The sequence below is a fragment of the Eurypyga helias genome, unplaced genomic scaffold (genome assembly GCF_000690775.1).
Source record: "Eurypyga helias isolate BGI_N326 unplaced genomic scaffold, ASM69077v1 scaffold20757, whole genome shotgun sequence".
In the NCBI taxonomy this organism is placed as follows: Eukaryota; Metazoa; Chordata; class Aves; order Eurypygiformes; family Eurypygidae; genus Eurypyga; species Eurypyga helias.
This window is the reverse complement of record NW_010260062.1, coordinates 137,874-149,641: the sequence shown is the minus strand read 5'-3', so window position 1 is coordinate 149,641 and position 11,768 is coordinate 137,874. Positions and strand designations below refer to the sequence as shown.

Here is an 11,768-nt window from a genome sequence, read left to right as displayed (position 1 = left end):
ACCTGCCTTGGGTGCTTGGTGGGGCAGAGCCGTCGGCGTCATTCACCGCTTGAATGGACAAGCGGGGCGCTGCGTTGTTTCTCCCGCGGTGGGAATACCGAACCGTGCTTTGGGCGGTGTGACCGGGACGGCGGCTGGAGCGCGCAGCAGCTCAGGACAGCCCTGAGGACACGGGGGTTGTCCCGCGCTGACCAAGCCGCCTGCATCCTCGTGAGATCCCGTGCCCAGCGTCTGGTGGTGCTTTGGCTTAGAAGGGACCTGTAAAGGCCATCCAGCCTACCCCCCTGCCGTGAGCAGGGACACCTTCCAGCAGGTCGGGCTGAAGAACCGTCGGAGCGGAGGTTGTTTCAGTACGGCTGTGGCTAACCTGGGCTCAGCAGCGGCACAGCCCGGCGCTGACAGAGCTCTTTGATAACACGTAAAGCTTGTCAGGTACCTGCGGCCATCAGGCAGCAAGGAACCTACCTCTGCATTATAAACGTGTGTCAATAACTTCTCTTTCAAAAGAACCACCCAACTAATAGGTTGTTATCCCCACCGGGTAACAGGACACAAGGCACGTGGGTAAAGAGCAAAGGGAGTGGAGCTGGGGGCGACTGCTCCTTCTCAAGATGCGGCTTGTGTTTGAAGAGGCCTGCTCCGAGTCTTCTCCCTTTGTATCCCCGAGCGGTGGTAAAGCACAGAGTAGTTTCGGACTTGGCTGTATCACGGCATGAGTGCCCTTGGGATGAGCTTGCCGACGGTTTCCTGTCCCACTGTTCTGCGGTATGGAACAGTTCAGAGCCGGTTGTCAACACCAGGGTTGTATGTGACTGGCAGCAGGTGCCATGTGACAGCTCCCTGCTGCCAGGGGCTTTTAGAGCCGTCTTCCTGCGCACTGTAAGCCCAGCGAGCTGTGCTGCAGCCTGCCGTAGGCTGGTGGTACCCCTGTGAAAGAGTCTAACTGCCTCTAAGTACTGTCTGAAACACAACTGAGACTTACTCCAGTGATCACAGTACTCAGCTCACTTTTTCTCTTTTCAGCAAAGAATTGAAATACATAAGCTTCGTCAAGGTGACAACTTGATTCTGGGATTCAGCATCGGAGGTGGCATCGACCAGGATCCTGCTCAGAATCCTTTCTCTGAAGACAAGACTGACAAGGTCAGATGCTCTCTCTGCTGCAGCAGCTACCCCCAGCAAAGGCCGAGCACAGCCAGCTCGCCCAGCAAGCACTGCCGGCATCTCTGTTCTGTCCCCTCGTGTCGCTGACTGCCAAGGCTGCCACGTCACCACCTGCAGACTGAGCTGCCTTTGAGTTAGCTCTCCACCTCCTCTGTCTTCCGACGCTGCACAAACCTGGTGTTAACTAAAATCCCATAATATACTACAAAGATGTTTTTGCGTTGTCAGTAGGCTGGCCCTTGAGTATTTAGTGCTCCCGTATTTAGTAAATAAACACTTTTTTTTTTCAGGGTATCTATGTAACGAGGGTGACAGAAGGAGGCCCAGCAGAAGTTGCAGGACTTCAGATCGGAGATAAGATCATGCAGGTGAGCGCAGGCAGGACAAGCACCAGTGTCGTACGAGGTGCATGCTACAGCTCTCTGCTGGGGGAAGCACTGTCCTCTGGGTGCTTCCTGGGACGGTTTGTGGGACTCGCAAACTGAGCTGTGGCATGAGCCTGGCTGCTACAAGGTTCTGGTAGAACAGTTTTAGGAGACCTGTGGGTCCATGCCCCTGCCTCACCCTGTGGGTTTTTCCTTAGGTGAATGGCTGGGATATGACAATGGTGACCCACGACCAAGCTAGGAAGAGGCTGACCAAAAGGAATGAGGAGGTGGTGCGGCTGCTGGTGACCAGGCAATCTCTGCAGAAGGCTGTGCAACAGTCCATGATGCCCTAATCAGCCGAGCTGGGGAGGGAGAGGTGTAGACTGGTGGCAAGAAGGAAGCAAATACTAGGCCTGAACAGTTGTCTGGATGAGTGCATGTTCCTAACTGTGGTAAACACTTTTTTTTCCCCTTTCTTTGGTGTAACTGGCAGTAGCAAAACTCTAGTCCCCCCCAGCAGGAGTGCTTCTCTAAGGTCTTCCCTGCAGGTACATGGCAAGACTTTATTGTAGTCATGACTTTCAGGAGGACATGGTCTAGTGCAAGGTGTCCCTGCCCATGGCAGGGGAGTTGGAACTAGATGATCTTTAAGGTCCCTTCCAACCCAAACCATTCTATGATTCTATGACATGGAAAAATCCTAGTTGTTTAAGGAAGCAACTGGAAAAACCTTAGCTTTGACAGGATTTTGTAGCACAAAAACAACTTCTTTTCAGAGGAAACGTGGTTTCTGCTGTGGAAGATAAGAGGGTTTGCTGTGCCTAAGCTGTCCTGTCCTCCCATGCTAGCAAATGAAAATGCCAGGATTAAGAGTTGCCCACTGCCGTGGGGAGGAGCACTGTACTAACCTCACACTGTGCTAGCTATGCGTATGTTGAAGGATTTGGGGCATTATTACTGCAGAGATTCCCTGTAGAAGTGGCCTCTTCAGACAAGAAACAATTAAATAACACAGAACTGTTAGATTAATACCTCTGAAGTACACTAAAAGTTCATGGACACTACAGTTTAACTTCGATGTCAGAGTAAAACCTTCCTTCTCCTTGTTCCCCAGCAATTTAACATCAAGCGAGTCGAGTTTAAGTGAAAGGTGCATGGAGCAGGAAAGAAAACAGTTGCTGAACTTACCAGAAGAGCTGCTCATGGCTGTAGAGCCTTCAGTTCTTCATTCCGCATCTATTAGACTGGAAATGGAAGGGGTAGATTTTGGTCTGTCTTCTAGGCAGCTTTACTTAAATCACCAATTTATTAGATGGAAGAGATGAATATGCCAGTAACTCCCAAAAGTGCCTCTTGTCCAAATTTAAACTTCTGGGAAGGTATTACTTTGGTTAAATCAACGTGCCACAGGATTTCAAGATTCTTGCTGCAACACTAAGTTAATTATCTAGCACCCTAGCGGTTTGTTAGCCAGCTGGCTTTGCAATTACCCAAAAACTGGAGTTCCTAACCCCTTTTGGTTGATTTATATGTATCTATACTTCAGCAGTCTTCAGGTAAGCTGTTGTAAACAGAACACGAGGAGGTGGCAGACTAACTTATTCAGTACATTACTGCTGTGCCATGTACCTGTGTTGACTACTGCATCTCAGACTGTTCTCTGTGCACCAGCAGATGCCTGTTTAGCATTTTTCTATCTATGGAATTGCTACAAAACTGCTTCTGACTTTTGTAATGTAAGAATTCAGTGGTAAATTTTTAAAGCTTTCAAGTTGAAGTTATTTTTGTTACTATAAAGATACACTCCTATTTGTACTGCTATTCCAATTGATTTTACACACAATAAAAGAGAGTTGGATTTCCTGAGCTGTTTCTCCTTACAGTTAAGAAGGCCATGTCTCTCCAGTGCCTCCCGCTGACAGCTCTTCAGGCTCAAAGTAGATTGCTGATTTTGGTGCAATGCAGCCTGAGGTCAGATTCACTGGTGGGAAGCTGCAGTGTTGGTGAGCTGTCAAACCTCACCTGCTCTCTAGCAGGGGGAGAATGGGTTCTAGTTATCTTCAGCCTGACACCTAGTAAGACATATCAGTGTTCAAGTGCAAATGCATGGAGTCCCCTTCAGTTCTTCTAAAGGGTATAATTCTTACCTTCAGTAACTCAAGACCTTGATTTCTGTCTATAACCTACCACGTATAGCTCGAGTTACCCAGAAAGAAAAGCACATGTTTAAACATTAGTCATGGGGCTGTTTAATTAACATGATACACTTAAAAATAATCTCTTTGACAAATGTTTACCATCCACCATTTAGGATTCAAGGCATGTCAGTAGAATTGAGCAGAATGAAGTTAGTGTGCTAGAAGTGTTCAGGTAAACCTGAGCACTTGTCTTAGCACCTTTGAAAGGTGTTTCCCTGAAAAAGCCACACTTTCAGCATTTTCTTTAATGAGGAATTCAGGTTCTTACACTTGTGTTTGCTACGAACCTGGTTACTCTTGTGTGTGCCACTACAGCTGGTAACAGCCAGCCTGAGTGGTGTTCTACTACTGTGATGTGTCTGTGAGGTGTTGACAGCAGCACTTACATCCAGTCTTCTGTCATTACATTAAGATACTAAATGGTTTAAACAGGATCTCAGATTTTTTTGGAAGCAGAACTCCGCTTTTTGTGCCTCACTTCCAAACAGAAAGATGTCATTCTGATCTTTCCTATTACTGGAAAGAGCCACACCTTGCTTGGACAGCTCACTCGAAGGTGTCTTTGCAGCTTCCACAGGCACAGGTCTTCCATTTGCAAGTGGCAGCTAGAGAGCTTGCTGTCCTTTAAGGCACCTGGCAGTCAGCATTTGGAGAGGCAACAGCTTGCATTCCATACCAGAGAGGATCAGATTCAGTATGTCCGGTAACTGGCAGTAGGCACCTTCAGAGCCCTCAGCCAGGGCAGGAGTAAGTTTGGTTGAAAGTGTGTCTTCAGCAGTGATGTTATTCACAAGGTTCATACCCCCGTCCCCTGTAAAGGCAGTAGTGCTGGACCATAAAAACAATATCGAAGATGATGGAGAAGACACCCAGGCCAAACTTGGTTGGATCTCCAAAGATTAGCTTCCACTGATCTGTCAAGCACAGAATTAGAGAATTAAGACTAACTCTTCACGTGTAGCCTTGTCTTAAGAGTACGCAGTCATGCTGTACTCAGAACTTCATGTTTACTACCCAGAAGACACCTTGAGGCTGACTGTAGTGTACATCTTCTACAGAGCTAATAACTGTTCCTCTGGTTTCTTCAGAACAGCTATTTCTTTTGATCTTGAAGGAAAGCAAACAGATTCTTTGTTCTTAGTATAAGAACAGCCACCCATTCTGTAGCATGTCATTCTCCTGAGATGACCTACTGGTTTCTATCATCTGCTTTATAGCAGGATTCTCCCACCCCATTAAGAAAGGCCCCACCACCTCAGTTCCATCCTTACCATTGTTGTAGGACTGTAAAAACATCTGGAGAAGGCTGAAGCTTCCACCTGTGAAGTCTAGTAACACATTTCCAATACTCCATCCCTCTGTACTCTTCCGACAGAAATTCATGTATGCCTGAGGGTATAACAGGAAGCTGGTCAGCATGTCATGGACAAGCGTTTTTGAGATTAGCATTTAAGAAGCCTTCTGTGTAACTATGGGTTTTGTCACTACAAGACTTAAGTTGTTGGTGTAGTCTAGTCAGATTTCCAAGAGCATGCGCTGCAGGCTTAGGAGACGGGAATACAGCACGAAAGCAGAAAACTTGAGAGTTACCTGTGGGAAATACTTTATCAGCGTGACTGCTAACTTAATGTAAGAGAAGCAGAATAAAAACTGTAGCCACGTCATTTCCTCAGCTGCAGCAAGGAACAGTGTTGTAAACGTGAAGATCCACGCAAGTGCCAGTAGTCCAACAACAACTTTGGATACTTTCTGACCTGCTCTCTGAAACAGAAACGCAGATACCTAGGTCATGCATCCCCAGACACACTATGATGCACAAAATGCTCAGGACTGTCCAAACCTGTTGTAGCAGTTAGGCTTACACCACTAGGGAATTTTAAAATTAAAGGAGAGCTACAGCAACCAGCTATAGGTTTGCAGGAGCTGATAAGCAATATTCATCAGTCATTTGGAAGATTATTGTCCATGAGGAAGTGGGAAACAATATTGTGGCCTTATCCTTGAGTATTTATGATGCCTATTTCAGTGCCACATCTGTGACAACCCCCTGAGTTCTATCTGCTGATATCAAGAGTTCCTAGATATGCAAAAGGCTGCTAATGCCATTACAGTAAGAGATCCATGGTGGCCTTCTAATCCTTCACTAGAAAAGGCTAATCCACCTAGCAGTGGTGACATGGGCTGTTACAGTTTTAGGTTTAGCATCACCAGAGGAAACACCAAGACCTAAACAGTCACCATCTGAAGAAACCTGGCTCTTTAGAGGCTTTTACAATGGGAATTACGTAGAGAACCATCAGACTCTAACAACCAGTCTCACCTGAAAAGGGTTGGAACTACAGAAGGGCCTTTGCAGCCATTGGGAAAAAGAGCAGTTGAAAAAAAACCTGAAAGTTTGAATTGCATGAAGTTCCATCCTAGCTTGAAGAATGCTCCAAGTAGTGAGGAAACAGCAGAGCACATACCAGCATTTGTACTGTGCAGAGCTGTAATCTTTGTGCTGTTTAGAGATCTGTTTGGGAACTTTGTGAACTTGGCTGTTTGCCTTAGTTATTTTGAGTCCCTAAGGAGTTTACTTATAAGCTCAAAACATCCATGAGGCTGAAGTAGCTAAGCCTACTGGAGTTGCTACTAGCTCAGGAAAGATAAGGCAGCTGGACTGTGAAGCCTGACTGCTTGAAAGGCCAGTGGAAGTGTAATGAGTTTGGAGCTCAAAGGCAGAGGTGAGGTGCCCGGCAGAGGGAGCTCAGGATCGAGACTTCTTACCTCGTAGATGCAGCACTGAATCACGGTGAGGAGAGTTAGAGCTACTGCGTGGAGACTGAAGAAAACATCGTTGATAGCCACGGGGTTCACCCCACTGGGATAACTGACTAAGAATTCCTCCTAAACGTCAGAAAAAGCAAAACCAGCCAAATGTCTTAATCTATAGATACACCCAACTGCCCTCCCAACAGGTACTAAGAGGTAATTGTGCTTACCTTAATCAAGGGAATCCAGAAGAGCCCAACATTAAACACACTGTAGGCTATAAAGCCAGTAAGGTTTAATGCTAGAAAGTCAAAGCTTAGTCCAACAACACTAGAGAAAGGACAGGAAAAAAGAAGTATAAGAAATATACGAGGGCATTACCAGCAGTTCCAGGGACAACCTGACCCTGGAATTTCTACTGATTTCTAGGTGATTTTTGATGTAAGCCAAAGCTGCAGGCATTGTGATAACATGATACTGAGAGTTAATCAGGAAGCAAGGTGAAATATCCCTCATACGCTGGGGTACTCAGAGCAGCTCTTGCTGATGAGGTTGTGCAACTTCACCCCTCCACAAGCTCAGCCAGTCTGATAAAACCACTCCAGCCTGAATACACAGAAGCAGTAGTGCACCTTTGCCAGAAGAAATACTTAAGCTTTCATATATAATAATGGTTTCTACTTAGACTCATTTAGTTTGATGGGAGTTGGCCTAACGACAACACTACAAGGAGCTGTCTGATAAGCGGCTCACAAGGTAAGCAATCTTTGAAGGTCGTCATCACAATTGGCTTTGCCAGATGATTTACAATATGAAATCTAAAGGAAATGGGGGAGTCTCCTCTACCACAAATTATTATTGGAGGCCAAACCTTCCAATTAGGTGCCTGTAGGATGCACTTAGTTTCCTCCGACCTGCATGCACAGCAGCTCACTGCAGCTGCATTGATTCAGGCCCAGTCTTTGCCTTGCTTTTTCCTCCAGCCTTTCCATGCGTAAGTCACAATAACCAAGATGGATGTAACTGAAGCAAGGAACAGGATTTGCAGAAGTGCCTAAGTGACTTGTAACCACATCTTAAGTCTCTTTACCTTTTCCGTCGCCAGTTCTCAAAGAGTTGAGGATAAAAGGAGATGGACCAGGCGAGGAAATAGATCCAGCCAATCACCTCATCAGCGTATCTCACTATGATGCTATGGATCACTTGAAACTGAATCCTAGGTCTGATGGTTAATGCAAACAGAATCAGTTAGTTTGCATGGTCATACTCAGCAGATTTTGCTTTCAGAGGGAAAACACCTTGTCTCCAGGTGTTGAGACAAGACAACAAAGATTCAGAGTTGGTTTCAGTAGTTGGTCCCCTTTTCTTCAGTGTCCTTGTTATGTTTGGGACACCTCCCGCTCCTACCCTCAGCCTATCCTTTCCTTCTCGTCTTACTCCTTCCATTCTTTTACCACAGAAATCTTCAAAGATGCTCTCTCATGCCTATGGCTCCCACTTTGTTAGCACAAGGACTCTTATGCAAGAGCAGAGTTTCACTTTTCATGTTCTGCCAGCAAAGCCTCATGGCCACGCCTGTCCTGCTGAGCATCTCACGTGCTTACCTCTGCATTTGCTTTGAGTCTTAAAAGCAGAAGTGAAATGAGGAAGTAGAACAGGAGTATCCTGTTGCTCAGTAGCATCTGGGCAACAAGCAAATACAATCCAGCTTTGTCCATCTTGCTAGGCACTTTTCCTACAAGGGAGGACTGGCCTCTCTGAGAAGAGGGCTCCCCTAACTAGAAAGCAAGACACCCGTATGCCACGGCAGCGATGTGGGCCCACAGCTGTGTCAGGCTGTGAGCACTCCAGACCAGGTTCTGCACAGTAAGAGTTGTATCCCACTGGAACATTTACAGCCACATGCCTCCCGGTTGAGAAAAGCTGACATGTAGTTTTGATACTTTAGGGAGATGTTATTAAAACCAGACTAAGGAGCCATGAGAACTCAGAGTCATCTAGTAATGACATCTAAGATACCAAGAGTACCACTCTGCTTTCATACCCTGTATTTATCTGAATACTTTGGGGATTGCTGGAGGGTCACCACATCTTCTCACCTACGTACAACCCATGTCCCATTGGCCATTTAACTATGAGGAGGGAATAGTTACCCCAAAGCCTAGGAACCTATAGGATAGTAAGTAGAACTGAAAAAGTTTCTCACCCAGTTACGTTGGAATTAATGGCATAAAGATAAACAGTTACTTGTCCAACATCATCTGCTTTGACTTGGAATTCTGCTTTAGTGTGACCTGCAGGCAATTTCACCTGCAAGGCAAAGTGGAGGAGAGTTGCACCATACTAACAGTAGGCTTTTCCATAAGCTCAGAAGTCTGTTGTGTCACTTACTTCATCAGGCAGTTCAACAACGGTGCTGTGTTTTGATGAGTGTGTAATATTAAGAGTTATCACCAGTGTCTCATTTAATGGAGCCCTGTGAAGGTAGAAAAAGCGTATTAGAGCGGTGCCTGTGCTCACAAAGATTGTTTCAGGGCTGCAGGAGAATATCTGCTAAACCCTCACAGACATGCAAACACAAGGAACCATGCATACACAACAGTACCTGCCTGGTACTCAGAGGAACACCAGCACCAAAGTAATTTAGCATGGTACTATTCCTTGCAGCTGAACTCAATGGGCAGTTATATGGCCATATTTTACCTCTCTCTTCTCCACACAAGTGGCAGAGCAAAGTCACTGCCACCAGAATCCTATCATTGTGCTTGTTAACACTTCACTGGAAAAGAGGGGCAGAAATGATGGACGTGTACTGGGGTGAGGAGGGTTGGAAATTACAGCAGTGGGGTAAGATAAAAACAAACAACAAAAACCCTCCAAGTGAAATAGTCCTGCACAGCTTTCCCAGAGAACTCCATGGAGTGTTTGACCAGGAGGTTTAATTGTACAGGAGTGCTTAAAGTATCATAAGGTTCAAATGCCTCTACTTGTCCGTGAACAAGACTACGGTACCACATCTTTCTTTGTGATAAGTTCTAGGCTGTTGCAGCCATGTTTTGCTATTTATCACAATTCCTGTGTTGTCACCTGACCGTTCTCTTCACACACACCCCTCCGCTTTAGGATCTCAAGGTTGGAGTACTTAACACTCCCTTCCTGGGAGAAGGCTGACATAGCAAAGCCATGGGTAAACAATACACTGTATCAGACAAGGAGACTAAGGCGCATCAGCCCCCTCTCTGGTGTTGGGGTGTTTCTCTGCTAGAAATGGGGAGTTCTGTTTGGTTGGTAAAGTTTTTTTGTGGGTTTTTGTGATCCTTCTAGGAAGTGTAAGCTTCTCTTAAGCATCAATTTTTAGAAATGGAGGAACTGTAAGTTCACTTACAGAAGATAGTTCAGTAAGCTAATATAGGGCAGACTGCATAAAACACCTTTTCCTGCTAAACTTCCCATACAAAAGGCATGGGATATTGTCAGAGGCCAACTACACAAGGCTGTTTGTGGGAACGCTGCACTATCTTGGTCCACGCTGGTACCAAGCGATGTAATAGTCTAGAAGTGGCCAGTCACACCAATGTTATTGAGTCTGCAGGGAAGACTTAAGCATACTGTCAAATCCTACCCACTTGCTCGTCCCCCTTCCCAAAATGAAAGTAAAGATGTAATCATGATTTTACCTCAGAGAGATAGTGACGTTTGTTGAACTTCCACTTTCTAGTGAAACCACTTCAGGGACAGACAATACAATGACTCCATCTGGGGGAAGGGGGAAAATAATCAACAACAAAAAACCCCCCACAAATCTCAATTACTATGAATGACAAATAACTCCTTCAGAGCTACCTACTTTCTTTTGTGATATAGATATTTTGTCCATTGGTACCTGCAGCATGAGATTAATAAAATCAGTACACACGACAAACAGCCAAGGGAGTGCAGCTTATTTCAAGACAACTAAACAGCTTAAAAGCAGAAGTAAATAACTGTCACTTGAACATGTCACAAGGAAGCAATTTAAATATTTGAAGTGCAACAGAAGTTCATGCTAGGAGAAGGCTGTTAAACCCACACTAATTGTTCCTTGTGATTCTAGTAACTTTGAAGTCATAAATGCTCGAAATTTAGTTTAAAATTGCTTCTCGGGTCACAAATTCAAACCAGGTACCCAGATGTTCAAGGGAACGTACATTTACCATCTTAACACTTCAAGAATCACATGCACCTTTGTACCACAGCATGCTTTAAAGAGAGGCCAAGACTCCAAGTGCCAATACAACTGATATCAAAACCACAAGCTGATCGTGTGTCAACAACTTGGAACATTTGGAATCCAAGTCTGTTTTACTCACTGTGTGTTTAAAGGACACAAGAGGAAGAACAAAGAGCTACATCAAAATAAGACCAGAAATGGAGAGATAAACAGACTGCCCTGGCCATGTTTTTTCTTGGTGCTCTATATTACAGTGTTCTTAAGTTATTTAAGCAGAGGAGAGCTCCCCAGTTCATCACTGGCCGCACCACTGCCAATATTTAATCTGCTTCTGCAGAGCAGAGTTTGGAGCATGAGGTGAGTGCTCCATCACACCAGTGCCCAGCGTAGCGCCGCCTGCGTGTGCGCACACCAGCTCAGAGGTAACGCCTGAAAGAAAAGCTGATGGAACCATGGAACTGGTGTCCCCAGAAGGGCATGACAGGGATGCTGCAGAGCAGTCCTCTTCACCTCTGACCAGTTTAGACCTGGCTCCTGCCCAGGAGGCCCTGTGGGCCCAAGCTGGGATGGCTACACACTCACCACCAGGCCCCAGCAGCATGGACGAGAGGCACAGCAGAGCGGGGAGCAGGTATTGCATCCTCATGGTGGCAGAGCTGCGGGAAAGGCGGGGAGAAGACTTTGCTCAGGACCCACACGCTTTAAGAAAGCACCAACCCACCCCCTCAGCTGGCAGCTCCCTGCAAATAGCTCCCTCCCCAGCACCTCGGCCCCCGGCTGAGGGACCCCCAGCACCCCCGAGGCGGCATCGATCTTCCCGTCCCTCCGTCTGCCCAGACTCCCCAGGGCCATCTTACCCTCACAGCTTCCCCCGCTCCCGCCACACGCTCCGTGAGGGTTCCCTCCCTCCGCGTGTCCCACTCACCCACCCGTGGGACTACAAATCTCAGCAGCCACCGCGCCTCCCCAGCCCCCGCGGCGCGGTGCACGCCGGGACTCGTAGTGCCCGCCATTCTCCCTCAGGCGGCCCAGGGAAGCGCGGCCACCCCGCGCTTCAGGACGCGCTAATACTGAGGG

General features: G+C 46.6%; 2 protein-coding genes across 3 annotated transcripts; one reads left to right on the top strand and one right to left on the bottom strand.

The window, feature by feature from the left end:
- Positions 1 to 1,023: 1,023 nt before the first annotated feature.
- On the top strand, positions 1,024 to 2,048 carry TAX1BP3 (Tax1 (human T-cell leukemia virus type I) binding protein 3; the record flags this gene model as incomplete). The annotated part of the gene is made up of 3 exons (XM_010154921.1): positions 1,024 to 1,143; positions 1,455 to 1,532; positions 1,748 to 2,048. Coding segments are annotated over 3 exons (336 nt in total), but the record flags the coding sequence as incomplete, so codon positions are not given.
- Positions 2,049 to 4,480: 2,432 nt separating this feature from the next.
- On the bottom strand, positions 4,481 to 11,337 carry CTNS (cystinosin, lysosomal cystine transporter). Of its 2 annotated transcripts, none has more exons than XM_010154917.1 (10): positions 11,240 to 11,337; positions 10,159 to 10,239; positions 8,873 to 8,957; positions 8,688 to 8,791; positions 7,572 to 7,703; positions 6,712 to 6,811; positions 6,497 to 6,616; positions 5,321 to 5,491; positions 5,002 to 5,119; positions 4,481 to 4,644 (listed from the first exon to the last, which is right to left on the bottom strand). In XM_010154917.1, exons 1-10 carry the CDS (start codon positions 11,335 to 11,337, stop codon positions 4,514 to 4,516), a joined length of 1,140 nt encoding a protein of 379 aa, XP_010153219.1. In that variant the 3' UTR covers positions 4,481 to 4,513. The 2 variants fall into 2 exon arrangements, with proteins under 2 accessions (XP_010153219.1, XP_010153220.1); XM_010154918.1 differs by having other exon boundaries at positions 10,159 to 10,237; positions 11,274 to 11,337.
- Between the last annotated feature and the right edge of the window lie 431 nt (positions 11,338 to 11,768).